The sequence below is a fragment of the Artemia sp. Qi Xiang Cuo genome, chromosome 18, assembly GCF_049724085.1.
Source record: "Artemia sp. Qi Xiang Cuo chromosome 18, ASM4972408v1, whole genome shotgun sequence".
Lineage (NCBI taxonomy): Eukaryota > Metazoa > Arthropoda > Branchiopoda > Anostraca > Artemiidae > Artemia > Artemia sp. Qi Xiang Cuo.
This window is the reverse complement of record NC_142811.1, coordinates 14423041-14440325: the sequence shown is the minus strand read 5'-3', so window position 1 is coordinate 14440325 and position 17285 is coordinate 14423041. Positions and strand designations below refer to the sequence as shown.

Here is a 17285-nt window from a genome sequence, read left to right as displayed (position 1 = left end):
GTTTGCTAATGTGTCGGCCTTAGACATCTTGCAACGAACATTTAAAAAGGTATCAATATTTGTTTTAATATAGCGACCTAGACCAATTAAACTTGTTATTTGAAACCACCAAATGAGAAACTACATAATTACATTTATCTTTATATTAACTACTAAATCAGAAAAACCGCAATCATTTTCGACAAAGTGAAATGAGATTTGGGTATTTTCTTACGGTTGATTTAAGACAGCCTTACCTACTTACTCAAAAATCCTATTTTGAGTATTAATTAAAGTTGGTACGTGTTTTACCGTTATTGTTTTTATCAATAAGCTCAGTACATTTTTGGATATGATTTATAGTGGAACGCGGATTTAATTCTGTTAGAAGATTAAGGATTAACCTGAGGTATGTTGGTGTTCGAAGAGACTTTTCTTTCCCTTTATGTCCAAAATCAAAAGACAATCCCTGCGTAAAAAAATGTCTTAAGTAACTACAGATTGAAGCTACTATATTGCCTAAAAAGTAAGGGTAAATATTGCCTTTTCAAAATGGATAAGTCGAAATGATTATATTTATAAATGCCGCAGAAGTCATCAATCGGTACAGTAGGATCGTTAACTACATTCCCTACATCTATTACATACTTTTTTTCGGAAATCATGTTATTATGCTTTTGGAGCCACCTGATCTTTAAGGCTTCATAATCTCTTCATTGCTACTAATCACAGCTACTACTACTAATACTACTTCTAACAACTCACTGCAGCACGAATCACCTTGAGGCAAACACGGCTACTCACGATCTTCCTCGACCACAATCTGTTTACAACATTCCTTTTTACACCCACCCACGAAGTTCCCATTTCCTTTAAATCTTTCTTTATGACGTTCTCCCACCCCAGACGAGGACAACCTGGTTTCCGTTTAGCCCTAGACGGTTGGCTGAAAAGAACAATCTTCGGCAATCTGTCATCAGCTCACTCCCCCTTTACATCAGTATGTTTCAATTTTACTCCCTTATATAAAATCCCTATTTCCCTCAGAACCTTTCTTATGACCTCCTCCCATCCCTTTTGAGGAAAAAGGACAAATATCCTTCAGAACCATTGGGGGGCATTGGGCGCTGAATCAACATTTCAGTTGCTGGATATTTTTACAGAGACAAGTAGCAATCCCACACTGTCACGCGATGGCATATTGGTGCCTAACGTCCAAGCAGCCTACACAAAATGGACGGTTACTATAGCCGTTCTTACAGTAACACTATCAGCTATATAGTTTTGCGCTAACTATTCCAAAAATATATATATAAATTTTCTTTTTTTTTGGTGGAGGATGAGTAGTAAAGGGTCAGAATTTATGACCCTTTGACCCACGAATTTTTACCCACGTGTATTTTAGGGGCAAGTTTTCAAAGCTTCCAAGAAAGGTCCTTCAGATTGATATGCAGGTGGATATACCCTGTTTTCTCTTCATTTAGAGGAATATGTTTTGACTGAGAATGTTCAGGGTACAACAGGTCTCCTATAGTCAGGGCGCCACCCTTGGCTATCTCGCTTATTTCAAGAAGGGAGTACGACGGAATGGGGTTATTATGAAAAATATACCAAAAGATAGGCTAAAGAACGCTGATACCGAAAATAAAAACGGCATTTTAAAACCAGGGGGTAGTCTATTAAATTTGGATCTGAACTTCATATTTCCCGAAAAGTAACATTTAGCGAACAAAAGCCGCAAATGCCGGTTTCAGACGTAATTTTCCAGTGTCCTTTAGAAGAAAAAGCAAGATTGGTGTTGTTTTGACTGCCGTTGTTTTAGTAACAAGATCGAATCAAGACAACAGAGGCGGAGAAAGAAGTTCCTGGCGAAAGTTTTTGGTTAATTCAGTGGAAGTTGCATAGCATGTGATTTTATTTGTGAGTAAGGCCTTTTTTGCATGTCATCACTTGGTCTTATTGGGTAATTTCTCTAGGATTGCATCCAGTCAGGCCATAATAAGGTAGATATGAAATAAACAGACCATGTGATTCATAATTTAATCCTCTATCTGAATCATTTGACATAATTTAGAAGGTTCTGGAAATTTCAGTTATCAGAATTTGAAATGCCTAATTTCGTTTTAATTTTCAGTTATCTCGGAATTTGGGGTCTACGCCACCCCACCCACAAACCTGTAACTTGGTCCCAAATCCCTTCGTTTCCCCAAAAAGCCTGATTTATAGAATCTAGAGGATGTACGGAGTCCCACCAGTGACATATCTTCTAAATTTGGTACAGGTGCAGTTTAGTTTCCCAGGTTAAAAAAACAACATATTTTATTGTATATTATTCAGTCAATTGGGCATAATCATTCTGTTAATAACCAGATACTGTCTAGTAGAAATAGGACACAAAACAAATAACTTCTTACTGTATATTCTGGGTTTATTAGCAGGACACCTGCATCCTATACTACAGGGGGAACTAATAATATGGGTTACAAAGCTTAAGTTATTTCGACGATAGCCAGCATTCAATATGTATTTCAGAAAAAAGAGATGAAGAATTATTTAGAAAATTAGTGACTGTTGCACAGGATCATGTTGACCCTTTCTCCTCCGATTGGGACAATATTATAACTGGAGAGCTGGCGGAAACCGGTGTCACCGAAAGTTTGTTGAATGCCGAAGCTTTTGGCTTAAATGCTATTGGTGCTTTTATCGATGGAGATGCTGCTGCATTTTTAAAAGTGAAAGTAAAGACGTTTCAAAGCTCTAAAAAAGTACCCAAAAAGTCATCACGTAGTACAGTGCATGCCAATACGGAATTAGATGCGTTCAAACGGATTATGGTCGCTGTTGATACTGACCAGGGCTCACGCACTGATATATTGCAGAAAATATTAAGTCATGAACTTATTTCATATCCACCGGCACTGTTTGAGATTACGCAAAGTGGAAACACTGTATTAAGAACTGGCAGTAAGTGTGCTTTATTAGAATTTCTGAGACTCTCTTAGTATCGAAAAGTAGCCAGCTGAAGTACCGAGTTTTCAAGAGGCAGCAAGTGTGGGAGTTGTTGTTGATTTTATGCCCTTTATAAGAGGCCAACCTCATAGGAGGGATGAGATTTTAATAGACTTTACTAGAAGGACTTTTACGAATCTCCTAGGGAAACTTCTAAAACAAACAATTCAGCAGCATGCTGTAGCAGACCATTATGATAGACTATTTAAAGGCATTGAGGGTTGTGAAATTGCTTCTTTGAAAGACAGTAGTGATTGCCATGAACGGCACGGAAACAGGCCTGGAAAATCCTTTTCAATTCGAGCGAATATGGTTCTTGACAGCTGGGACTCTATCCTGTTGGATATCCAAATAAAGCAAAGCTAATAGAATGTATGTTTGACCTTTGGACCGATACTGACCGCAAAGTCCTTGCTTTTCCAGTGTACCTATAAGGAGGATTTGCAAATAGAACTGGAGTAGTTCAGCTATTTCCAGGTAATCAGACTGTAAACTGCGAGAGAATCGCCAATGAACTGAGCAGTATACATGAAGAAGTTGATACCCGTTTCGCTCTTCACACAGGTTTATGTTTCAGGATAGATGTAATTGTGGAAACAAATGACACAGACATTGTGGTCATCTTGCTTCGATCTTTTAAGACGATTGAAAATCAAAGCCATGCCACCCCTTAATGTTTTGGTTCGCTTGCTGGACAAAGTCATTTCGATCACGGAACTAGCAAATAGACTCCCACCGTCTCTAGTGAATTCAATTGCGTTTTTGCATTGTTTCACCGGTTTTGATACAGTGAGCTTCATTTTCTCCAAAGGAAAGAAGACGATCCTTAGAGCAGCTGTGACGTGGTTACCTCGAATATCTGCTCTTACTGAACAGATTTTGGAACAAATCAACCGGGTAATTAAGCTTGAGGAAGATATTATGAAACTGTGTTGCGAGATTTTGATCGCCTCATACAGAAAGTCAGAGAAATGTTCGGGTTTGAATGACCTCCGGGCTCACTTGTTCCCTCGCCGGAAAATGCTAAAGAGTATGCCTACAACCGACAAATCCTTTGCCTTACATGTGAAAAGGTGCATTTACCAGTGGTTCATTATGCTGCAGGCCCTTATGCATCAACCCTCGTACCTTTCTCCGCTTGAATTTGGATGGGAGCTGAAGTACTGATGCATAGTAGCCATTAAATCAACCCTTCCTGCTTGGCCATCCACTATTCAGAAAACTTCGCCATATTGCAAGTGTAAATCTTGTGGACAAAAATGTCCATGTGCAGATAGAGGAGCGATATTTTGTGCTCTTGTTGTGGGAAGTGCTGCGAAGCCGAGGCTGATTCAGACGAGGAATAACTGTGCGTAACTTGAAATGGAGGGATACTTGGAAAAAAACCGTAATGAATTTGGGAATGCGAGTATTAAATAAATACTGTTAATTCTGACTTTGTTTAGTTTCTTTACCTGTGTCATTGCTGCCCTTTTTCTAATTAATTGTGTTAGTTCGATATGAAGAGATTCTATGACCTCTAGGAATTTCTGTCTCGTATTTGAGCGGAAAACTGCACCTCAAACTTTGTGGAAGATGCATTTTCTTGCATGAAACACCAAAATATAATAAAATGTCAAGTTTCAGAGTGTTCCACCCCTCTCGAGCAAGTGCCGTGGTATTTCTCGAATCAGCATGGTTGATTTAGGGGGGAGGGGGTAGGCTAATTCTCGTTCCTGCCCCATTTCGTTGTGGTATGTTTCACATTTTCAACACCTGGCGCCCAGACTACTGTGTTACGGAAACTGTAGTTTTTAACAGAAAGCTGTAATTTTAAAAATCGAATTATTATCATAAAAGGTTGAACTTCAGATTAAAACCGAACGTTTATTGGGGGTGGCAGCCCCTCGCATATTTTTAGGAAAATACTATTTTTATTACCTAAGGCAGATGTATTTAAATGCCCCCTTATTCTCGAAATAATGTTGCATAAAAATAAAACTTAAACATCAAGAAGGAGGTTTTGTGTCAAGGGTAGGGGGGTTGAAAGGCCTTTTTATGGTCTAGACAGTCCTGAATATGAGACTAAAACGAGCAGAAGTTTAAAAAAGGTCGTTATCCAAATTAAATTAAACACTGACGTAGCTTAAGACAAACATTACCTGTCATTAAAGGGGGGACGAGGGGAACTACTGCCCCTCTTATCCTCTAATCTTTATGGTATATTTTTTCATCTTAATCCTTCAGGAATCAATTCTCTAACGCAAGAGCAGTGTCATAAAAAAATTTATGTCATATGTTATGACATATATGTTAGGACATATATGTCATAATGTTACTAAATATATATCATAACAAAATTTGAACTTATTTTATCGCAATGCTTCGACAATGATACAGGTCATTTAGCTGTATTTGTTTAAATAATAAAATTTTCAGTTCAACAGCTTAGGAAGAAAATCCGTAAACAAGACATTTGTAACTACTAACTGGATTAATTTGTTGCATACTAAATGTTTTCAGTAGAGCTCTATTCCTACTTTAGTGTATGTGTCACGGAGCTGAGGGGACAACCCCTTAATATATATGATAATTTCTATCAGTTTTGGGTTTTGATGTCACTTTTCAATTTCATTTGGAAGGGTTGTCTGTGTTTTTCATTGAAAGGAAGAATTCCTACATTTAGTGGTACTCATTTAGAATCCGATAAACATGCGAGAAGTGAAGTTTCGTTAATGCTAATGAAATAAAACAAAATAGGATGACAATATAATAGTTTATGAACAAATTTGGGCTATATATCTACACATTAGGGGGGGAGGTGTAAAGGATACCATATATTAAATACGTAACCTAACCTAGGTAACTTTTTTGCCCCTTTCAACCCCAAAAACTAAAGTTTAAATCTTTGTCACGGAGTGAGCAATACGTCACTAGGCAGCGAAAACCTGTTTTTCATACAGAATCTTTGAGATTTCGATGAGGTCTTTCTCGTGTGTTTATCGGATTCTAAATAATTACCCATTTAGTTTGCTATTGTCAACTATTTTCTTTATTTTGATTGACTTTTTGGCAGTTTCTTTTCAGGATGCATTTTATCAGACACATATACATAATCCTAGTTTCTGGCATAATTTTAACTTGTCAAAGCAGTGACATCACGGATACAATGGAATTTTCCAGGGCTGATCAGGTAACAAAATTAATTAATGCACATTTGAATTTTTTTTTCTTTTTACAGAAATATTTATACGCTGAATATCCATTATTTTGATAGTTAAAAAAACAATCGTAACGCTGTAAAAATATTTAAAACCCTTTCATTGTTACTGCACTGTCGAGTAAGTTTAAAAAACTTAAGCGGTCCTCCTTTGAAAAAGTTGATCGATCTTAAAAAGCATTGATGTATTCCTAAAATTGCTTTTGGCTCTGATCGACATGAAGCTCTTCTTCCTCAAGTCCTAGAAAACACTATACAGTTTCGATGCAAATTCTGGATCTAAGAATTCGAAAAGCTTTAGGAAGGAGAATTTTCTGATCAGGAGATCAGAAAATTCTGAAGGGGTCTAAACTGATCAGGTCTGAAGCTGTTGAAACTTGAGAATTGAAGTGAATCAACAATAAGTGAAAACAGTTATTTTTATAAAACCTGAAAAAAGTCATGAGCGTAATGACCCCTTAAACAGCTCTATGATATTCCAGTGCCACACTAGCAGTGAAGAAAAAAAAGAGGATACGTCAGTGCTACCCATGCGAAAAAGGGATTTTTTGTCGTTGTTCAAACCAGGGTGCTGTAATTACTGTGTATGGTTTTTGGCAATGGAGACTCCAATGGTGTACATTTTGTTACAACCTGACGCCATTTTTTGGGGTGTTTCAGGCTATTTTCGAAATTCCCATAAATACTACTACTAATAACTAACCGCAGCACCAAGCCGTTTGAGGCCAACACAGCTACGCACACTCCTTCTCCGTCCCAGTCTTTTCAAAGCCTCCCTCTTTGGACGCTCTCAGGAAGCTTCCATTTCCCTTAAATCCTTCTTTATGGCATCCTCCCACCCCCACCGTGGACGACCTGCTTTCCGTTTAGCCCTAGACCTAGACGGTTAGCCGAAAGACAGTTAGACGGTTAGGCAATCTCTCATCCTCCATCCGCAGAATGTACCCTAGTCGTCTCTACCTTTCTCTCATTATAGTCCTAGAAAGCAGGAGTGAACCAGACTTTTCGTACAGCCTACTGTTTAAAATACGGTCAGTCAGCTGGGTACCCAGAACAATCCGTAGGCAATTTCAAAATAATATTTTACTCTTAAGACTAATCGAGATAATGGTTACCATTTCTGAATCAGCTTTTCCCTCACTCAACTTATTTTTACATACGACAGTTTTTTCTCACTAACCAGTTTTTTCTAAATGTGTTTTCTTAATTTTTCGTTACTATGGGCCGTGGTTCGTTCTTTACTAGGTTGCAGCTACCTAAAAAAAGGTGTTAGCCTAAGGTTAGAATTTGGTGCGTGTATTACACCAAGATTAGTTTATTAATTTCGACAAACTCTAAATCTAAAAACGGAGATTGATCGCGCCCTCACTGAACTCTCAGTTACCACCAAGGCCGTATCCAAGGAAGGGGTAAAGGATTTGAACTCCCTCCTCGAAAAATATAACAAAAACAAATATAAACAAATTTTTGATGCGTTTTAAAGTTTTGTTTTTTCCACACCCCGAAAAATCCTTGTATACCCCCCCCCCTCTCTCCCCCAATAAAAAATCCTGGATATGACCCTGGTTACCACTCAGCTGATTTGGATCGCTGCGGCAGATTAAAAATTAGTTTCAAAACGAGAATTATTCCCAACAAGTATTTTGATTTTTTAATTCAATATGTTTTCTAATTCAATTCTGTTTGTTACAAAATGATGTAGCCTAACACATAACATTAATCCAAGTGGCTGTCCAAAGAAAGACATAAAAACACTTGATACTAGGCGACCACATATATAACAAACACTTAACAATCAAAACTCTTAACAAACAAACAAAACAAGCAAAAAAATCCTCTATGAACCAAGACCCAAAAGAAAATTTTTCATTTTTCTCTTAAATAAGCCAAAATGCTCCTCATCCCGAATGCTTACTGGAAGATAATTCCAAACCGTAGGACCTATATACCATAGGCAGCGCAATCGCACTGCCTAAGTAAAGAACGATGTTGGCGCAATGTATTATTTATTTTTTGTTTTTTTCCGTACCAGGGCACTTCGTAACGAAGGAGTTGTAGAAACTTCGAAAAGGGCTCATTCGATTGGAAATTGGAGTGGCTAGTGCCCTTTTTAATAGTCGAAAGTGATTGGAGGGCAACTAGCCCGCCCCCCACGCCCATCATTCCCCAAAACACATCCAATCAACATTTGGAGATAGTCATTTTGTTCAGCGTAGTTGATTTCCAGATAGAAATTATGTTTTTGAGGAGGACACTTCCCCAAAACTCTCAGGGCAAGGGTTTTAGTTATGCCCTGGGGCATATAAGAACAATGTTGGCACAATGCATTATTTTTTCCCCCTTTAGACCATGGCACTTCGTATTGAAAAAGTTGTCTTAGAAACTTCGAAAAGAGCTCATTCAATCGGAAATTGGAGTAGCTTGTGCCCATTTTAACAGTCATAAGTTATTTGAAGACAAGAATCACCCCTTCCACGCCCACCATTTCCTGAAACACATCTAATCAAAATTTGGAGATAGCCGTTTTGTTCAGCATAGATGATTTCCTGATAGAAAATATGTTTTTGAGGAGGAAATTCCCCCACAGCCCTCAGGGCAAGTGTTTTAAGTTATGCCCTGGGGGCATATAAGGTTTTTACAGAAGGTGCTGTCGTAAAAACTTCAAATAACGCTCTTTCGATTGGAAATTGGAATAGCTAGTGCACTTTTTAATAGTCAAAAGTGATGGGAGGGCAAATTACCCCCTCACACACCAACCTTTCCCCCCAACGTATTCAATCAAAATTTTAAGATAACCATTTTGTTCAACGTATTTTTAAGGTCCGTATATAAGGTCTCTGAGGATGAACCCCCCCCCCCCCACAGTCCTCAGAGCAAGGGTTGTAAGTTATGCCCTGGGGGCATATAAGGTTTTTATAGAAAGCGTTGTTGTAGAAACTTCAAAAAGGGCTCATTCGATTGGAAATTGAAATGGCTAGTGACCTTTTTAATAGTCGAAAGTGATGGGAAGGCAACTAACACCCCTTTAAAGCCCACCATTTCCCCAAACACATCCAATAAAAAATTTTGAGATAGCCAATTTGTCCCACAACGTTCAAAGTTCAGGAAATTATACCTTTGAGCAGGACACTCCCCCACAGTCTTCAGGGCAATGGTTATAAGTTATGCCCTGGGGGCATATAAGATTTTTATTGAAATCTTTGTCGTAGAAACTGGAAAAAAGGGTCATTCGATTGGAAATTCAAAGGACTAATGCCCTTTTTAATAGTCGAAAGTGATTTAAGGGCAACTAGCCCCCCTCTCACGCCCACCTTTTCCCAAAACACGTCCAATCAAAATTTTTAGACACCCATTTTATTCAACGTAGTTGAAAGTTTTGGAAATTAGGTCTTTAAGGATGACAATCCCCCCCCCCCCCCAAGCCCTCAGGCCAAGGGTTGTAAGTTATGCCCTGGGGGCACGTAAGGTTTTTATTGAAAGCGTTGTCGTAGAAACTTCAAAAGGGCTCATTCAATTGGAAATTGAAAGGGCTAGTGCCTTTTTTAATATTGGAAAGTGATTGAAGAGCAACTAACAACCCCCTCTCACGCCCACCATTTCCCTAGACACATCCAATCAAAATTTTGAGATATCCATTTTGTTCAACGTAGTTGAAAGTTCTGGATATCAGGTCTTTTAGGATGATAACCCCCTCAGAGCCCTCAGTGCAAGGGTTGTAAGTTATGCCCTGGGGGCATATAAGGTTTATATTGAAAGTTGTTGTAGAAATTTCAAAAAGAGTTCATTTGGTGGGAAATTGAAATTGCCCTTTTTAATTGTCAAAAGTGAGTGGAGAGTAAATAACCCCCCTCTCACGCCCACCATTACCCCAAAAACCTTCAATCAAAGTTTAGAGATAGCCCTTTTGTGCAACGTAGTTGGAAGTTCTGGATGTTATGTATTTAAGGATGACAAACCCCCCAGAGCCCCCAGGGCAAAGGTTGTAAGTTATGCCCTGGGGGCTTACAAGGTTTTTGTAGATATTGTTGTCTTAAAACTTCAAAAGGGGCTCATTCAATTCAAAATTGAGAGGTCTAGTGCCCTTTTTAATAGTCGAAAGTGATTGGACGCCCACCTCATTCATCCAACACATCCAAGGGCTCTCACGCCCACCATTCCTCCAAACATATCCAATCAAAATTTTCAGCTAGCCATTTAGTTCAAAGTAGTAGAAAGTTCTGGAAATTAGGTCTTTGAGAATGACAACCCCCCACCCCAGCCCTCAGGGCAAGGGTTGTAAGTGATTCCCTTGTGGCATATAAAGTTTATATTGAAAGGGTTTCGTAGGAACTTCAAAGCGGCTCAGATGATTGAAAATTGAATGGGCTAGTGCCATTTTTAATAGTTGAAAGTGATTGGAGAGCAACTAACGCCCCTCTCACGCCCTCCATTTCCCCAAATAAATCCAATCCAAATTTTGAGATAACTATTTTGTTTAACGTTGTTGAAAGTTCTGGAAATTAGTCTTAGAGGATGACAACCACCGTAACAGCCTTTAGAGTAAGAGTTGTAATTTATGCCCTTTGGGCATATAAAGTGTTTATAGATAGCGTTGTCGTTTCAAAAAGGGCTCATTCGATTGGAAATCGAAAGGCCTGGTGTCCTTTTTAATAGACAAAAGTGATTGGAAGGCTTGACTTTTTTATAGTAAAGATCGATGTGAGTATAATGTATTATTTTGTTGTTGTTGTTGTTTAGACCAGGGCACTTCGTATCGAAGGCGTTGTCGTAGAAACTTCGAAAAGGGCTCATTCAATTGAAAATAGAAAGGGCTGATGCCCTTTTCAATAGTCGAAAGTTATTGAATGGCAACTAATCCCCCTCCCACGCCCACCTTCCCATTTGCCCATTGTGTTTAAAAACTAAATGTTGCCTTAAGATTAAATCAAAATGCACTGTTTTAATGCTAATTCCCAATAAGGCATCTCAGCAATATCCCAAGAACGACTGAGGGTATTATGTTCAATTTTTCGGGGCTGCTTCTGCTCTTGAAATTTAACCAAATCAAAATAGCTTAAGTGTATCCAAGCTATCAAAGAAAGTAAACAGATTTTTTTGCGAATTGTATCAAGATTTCCATTTCAGGTCAACTAGAGGAGGTTTGAAACTAAATTAAACACTACTATTTGTGTTCAGATTTTTAAAAGGGTGTATGTTGTTAAAAATTGCTGATAATTTTTCTCTAGCATAAAAATAGCAGATGAAACTATAAAGTCTTAAAAAAAACGAAAAGATTTAAAGTATTAGTTTCTTTTTCCCTGAAAAGACTGTGTCAATATAAAACGAGCAGAAATTAATTAAAAAACTTTATCCACAAAATAAGTTTTTCAAAGAAAAGAAAAGAGAACTCCATTAAACCAAAAATGAGCAAAAATAAAATCAAATAATCTAACAAGCGCGAAACTACCATTAATCAGCATCGATAAATAAATGAAACCGAAAATGAACACAAATTACAATAATTAAAGGAGTCGAACTCGAAACGAGCAGAAATTGACATAAGTTGGGCTCAAAACCCCTATGCCTTCCCAAGGCCAGAAAAAAATTTGCACTTTACTGAAAAAAATACAAATGAATGTGCATTGTCAGTTTAATATACATATACTGATATTTAGTAGTCAAAATGTTAGTAATCTTAGTAAAGTTTTATGAATTTTCTTTTGAAGTAAAATTTCTTTTGTACTGATAATGTTAGTTTAATCCAAAATCTGAGGTCAAGAATCTGTGTTAAACTCGCAAGCATAATTCGTAATATTAATCCGTTCAAAATAGTTTTCAAGGTAAAAACTGCGATTTTTTCAGTGTGATTAATCTATAAAAAGTACTTCTTTTTTAAAGATGCACAGCACAGTATAAGTATATATACGAACAGTAGCGAAAAGACCTAGTTTTCTCCAATTTAAAGATTTTTAAAACTCATCAGTCTAGACCTCTCTTAATGACTCTGCCTCTTCGCGCAAACGCAAGTAGAGATGGGGGTGCCAGTCGTGACATGACCACGTGGTTTATGGTTTTCTCAGTGAGAATGAAAAAACAGGAACATTCTCACTTGGAAAAACAGGAATTTTGTCACATGTATGGTTGTTTTCATGGATGGTTATGTGTGTTGTTCGATTTATTTGATGTTTTTCTCGGATGGCAACATCAAATTATGGATGTTTTATGGTTTTTGTCAGTGAGAATTTGAAAAACAGGAGCTTTCTCACATTTATGTCTGTTTTCATGGATGGTTATGTGTGTTGTTCGATTTATTTGATGTTTTTCATATTTTTTTTATGGATGATCCAGAAATAGTAATTGTTGTTGTTTCTCTAGCCAAATGTTATGACTGTCCTGGAAACAGTTAGATCGCGTGTTTTCTTTTCAGACAATCAGCGAGTCGGATACATCATCCTTCTCAGCCAATCAGAGGGCTGGTTACATATTAGCGGCGGTGGGAATATAAGGAACGGGTTTTTTGGTATAGTTTTATTAGTCTGTGAATAGAATTCAAAGGAGTGAGAAGAAGAACAGTTTTGACTTTACTCATTTGGATATATATTTGTGTTGATGGCGATGAGTGGAATGTTTACTCTATTAGAAGTTGATAGTGGAGTTGATGATAATAGTACAAGAGCACCAAACATTGCGGTGGAAATTACGAAAGGATCGCGGCTTTGTCTGGACAGGGATGCAGTATATGCAAGACATGTGATGTCCTTGAGCAAATTTAAAATGGAAGATCAATTATGTTTCGCCGCAAAAGTTGATATAGCACATGTGAAGAGACTTCAATGTGCTTTAAGTGCATTAGTGAAACACATCGAAGACAATAAACAGTATCGCTGATTATACATGCTCTATATTATTGATGTTGTTGTTGTAATTATTCAATAAAATTGTTTCGAAATCAAAAATGATTTCTTTCTCTTCTGGTTAAGACTAACGAATCAGGCACAGTCTAGAGTCAGCAGTCAGAGTGAAAGGATTGAAAAATTAATGAATTTGAGAAAGAGATAGCTATATCAAATATAGTGTTGTTTGAACAAAATTTGATTTTGGATTATGATTTTCTAGAGATACCTCTTCAATACAGGATATTCTCTTGTCGAGTGACAATTGACAATATACTGAGGAGTGATTCTCCTCCATTGGACTATTGCATGAAGCTTTCAAAATGTGATTCAAAAGCTTATAGCTAATTTATTTATATATTAATCGAAACAGGACTGAATCATATTGCGGATATACTTTTGAAAACACTGCCAATTAATTCAATATAGATGGCTCCCCCACCATTCGAAGGAGGTAACGTCACAGAGCTACTCCTCTCCCCCTCATTTCCCTCACATTGAATTTATCGAACAAAGAGGATCAGTTTCGCTTTAGCTGTGAGTGAGTTGACATCGGAAACCGAAAAATGTTCTATATATGTCCATTGTGCATGTACACTCTTGGCAGTTGGAATCAATGTGAGACTTGTACAATTATTGATGACTATAGTGAAAAGTGTAAATTATGTAATCCTTGTAAATTACATAGAGGCTATGCAGTACAAATTAAAGGATGTAATTCATGTCTTGAGGAGGTGTGTGACTCGCGTCCTAGAGGGCACCTGTGCTCCAATTGTCACTATGATAAATGTGATCAGTGGGAGAATACTTACCCCGCTATGATTGGAAAAAATCCCAAACGTGATTTCAGTTTATTTCTACGAGATTGGTATCGTCGCGAATTTAAATTATTCTGGGAAGAGGAAACTGGTCTACGATTCAACTGTTGGGGTAACAAGACAATCTGGTTTCTATGTCATCGCTGTGATGACACTGCCTACTATGACCATAAACCAAATGATTTTTATTTGGCAGTTACCGAATGTGATTCACCATTTGAAAACACTGTATGTGAAATTGCCTCAAATAGACAGATTGTAACTCGTGAATTTCATAATATGAATGCAAATAGTATCATTGACTATACAAAGAGATATGACAAGAGTGAAGTTACATTGTACTGTAGAAAATGTGACCCTGACTTTGCAGTCAATCAAGATCAATATACAGTGAATCCAAATGATTTATCAGCATTAGTGGTTCACGACAGTTGCCTATACACCGAAGAAGAAGAAATCTAAAGTGAAGATTTAAGGACATTGTTTTACATATATATGCATTTTATTAATAAACAAATTCACAAACATTTTTTAAGCACTTTACTCTTAGGGCACTGAAATCATTACTATATAGGTCTGAGAGGATATTTTCCACTAGAAAGTCATTCATACTTGGATTGTCAACATAAATGTGTAGAATCTGCTTTTAAGTATATCCTCGACATCTGAACATAAAATATAGTAGTGCATGGAAGCCACAGCTTTTAGTCATTAGATCCTGCGCCCTCTTTCGATTTTTAGTAATAGTTGTCCCTCTGCTCTCAGTATAGTTGCTGATGTGAGGTGTGTAGAATGTATAGGGTAGACCAAGAGGATCAAAAAATTCAATCGTCTTCATTGTTTGAAAGATGCACAGCCAATGACCCGTCAGCACAGTCGACGGGCTGCTATTAACAATAATCAAGGTATTGTTGACACGTTGAATTTTTCCAAGATAGTCCGAGGGCAGACAATAGGATTTGTACTGGGACATGTAGGGGTCCATATTAAATACATTGATTATTTGACTGGTGTTCATGGCGCCAAGTTTAGTAGAACACTGCCTTCGGGAGTGATTTCCCAATAGGTTTCATATTGATTTAGTGAGATTAGTGCAATACTCTCAGCCAATGGCTCGGTAAATGTACACTCTAAACGCACACTCCCCGTACGTACTATACTCATATCCTGTGTGCCCGACAAATCCAGTACAATGATACCATGTGTTTTAGCAAACATATCTTCGGTTATTCCATTTTCAAATAGTTGAGAGTCATGATCTAGGGTTTGCATGGTCAACTCGTACAATGTTCTATAGGATTTATCAAAAGATAGATTGTAGAGTGGGATGCCGTTTACTTTGCACACAAGAGATGAAAGTCCAAACATCTCGAATTTAGGTGAACATTCAGTCCATGATCCTAGTGCACTGGCACTTTTTACAAATGCCAACGCTAGTTTTGTCGGGATTTCACCATTGATAAAGGATGAATCGGTGAAGGTGCGTGAGCCCATTGCAATATGACGTTGATTGGTGATTGTATGAGGAAAAAGTAGTTTAATATTGTTGACATTGGCTCTCAGTTTTTCCACGTCCAAAGCAAAAGAACTCATGACCTGTTGTTTGAGTACATTAAGTATTGCCGAGGTGAGGGAGAGACTAACATCAGGATTGGCAGCAAGTTCTTTTCTCAATATGAAATTGGAGGGTGCAAGCGTTAGTTTTATATCCACTTTAACATTGGGTGGCAGCCATTGGGGTATATTAAATACCTCATGATATATTTTTCCAACTAGATGTAATTCACTAGTTGTAGCATTTTTAACTGCATCTGTACTATCAGTATTAGTAATATATTTATATCCATTGGAGGTGCCTCTCAATTCCTTGTATGACTTGGGTGTCATCAGCATGAATTGCATATAGCTTGTATAATTTGAGAGATTGTTGCTTCTGCTCACCAGCGTGCCATTGATGTAGACACTGATTTGACGAAATAAATTATGTAGTTTACAACTTTCATAGGATATTCCATCGGCCCGAATTGGCATTGTATTATCGGATTTCCGGACTTTCATATGCAAATCTATAAATGTTGAAGACAAGTCCATGAAGTAGTCTTCATTGGAATAAATTTGAAAGTGGATATTGTCGGAGAGGGGTTGTAGTGGATAAAATTGTTCATAGTATCCATGCTTGACACTCACATAAACATTTTCGGCATTGAATAGATTCAATGAGGCGGTGATTGAAGGTTGAGAATCCTTATCTGGTAGGTAGGATATTTTAGGAGAAGGAATCTAGTTTCGATCTGACAATTTTCTTCCTGGGGCTTTTGTTTACAATAAGTGTCAGCCTTGTCCTTCTTTTCTTTGACAAAGGGGATGTAGTCCTTATCCGTCCTGCGTAGAGACTGATGAGTGATGCGTTGTTTCTTGACATTTTTAAGCCTCTACCAGTCTGTTTTAATCTCTCGCCAAGGGTTCGCGCACCTGGACCTAATATTTTCCGAAGCACTTTTTTTTAAATCCTTGCCAGAGCCCCAATCGTATAGTGTAGAGGATGCAAAATATGTCGCAGCCGGTACAAGATATTTTCTAGCCAGTGGTAGCGAAGAGCGAAACAGCTTAGCAAACCAGCTGCCAAGACCGTAGCCAGACAGTGTAGTACGCCCCTTGTAGTAGTCCATTCCAGTACCCTGTTGTCTTGGGCTAAGAGTATTAACATAGCAGTCAATATCAGGACAAGTGAATACCACTTTTTTATTAGACATCTTGCTGTTGAACGATGGGTTGAAAATGGCATGTAATCACAGCCAAACCTTTTGAAATTGCTATGGGATCACCCAATTCGGTTCTTAGTGTTAACTGACAGAGTTCCAAATAGGAAGTGTTTACAGGAATATACTGAAGCTGCTTTATATTGTAGTGGTGAACATTTTCTCGATCTGTTTTTTGTTTAAAAACATGTAGGAAATAGACAAGCTAATTACCGACCCAATATGTTTCCGCGCATAAGGCGTAGGCACCTAAAAAGAAGTCCGAATTGAAGGTGGGCGGGACGTCGGCGAAAATAACATTAGTGTTTCCGGCGTTTTTGCCGGTGATTCTATTCAGATTAAAACCAGATACATCCTTTAGGTTATCGTTGAGAATAACCTTTTCGTTGGCAAAAGGTGAACTAATATAGATCTTACCCTTCTCCTTTGAATAGTTGAAATGAAAAGCTCCTTTTTTTCGAGCGGAAATTCTTTTATTAATAGAACGACATAACTCATTCATACAGGTGAGTTCCTCGTAGGGTAATTCAATAAATGGATAATCCATCCAATTGATTTCACTAGTGTTTCTAACTTTTTGCAGTTCATATTCATAAAAACCGCCGAGAATCTCATCATCTTTGGTGTCTCGCAGTCGATAAGTTATGGG

The 17285-nt window shown here is 37.8% G+C and overlaps 1 protein-coding gene across 2 annotated transcripts in view; it reads left to right on the top strand.

Moving 5' to 3' along the window:
- Nucleotides 1-286: 286 nt before the first annotated feature.
- Nucleotides 287-17285, top strand: part of LOC148941229 (uncharacterized) — a 26392-nt gene continuing 9393 nt past the window's right edge. Inside the window, exons 1-2 of one of the 2 annotated variants that reach the window (XM_089104461.1) lie at nucleotides 287-388; nucleotides 6055-6160. In XM_089104461.1, coding sequence (XP_088960587.1) covers nucleotides 6056-6160 — 105 coding nt within the window. In that variant the 5' untranslated portion in view covers nucleotides 287-388; nucleotide 6055. Of the gene's footprint in view, nucleotides 389-6043; nucleotides 6161-17285 lie in introns of both variants that reach the window. The other variant, XM_089104462.1, reaches the window with a different exon arrangement.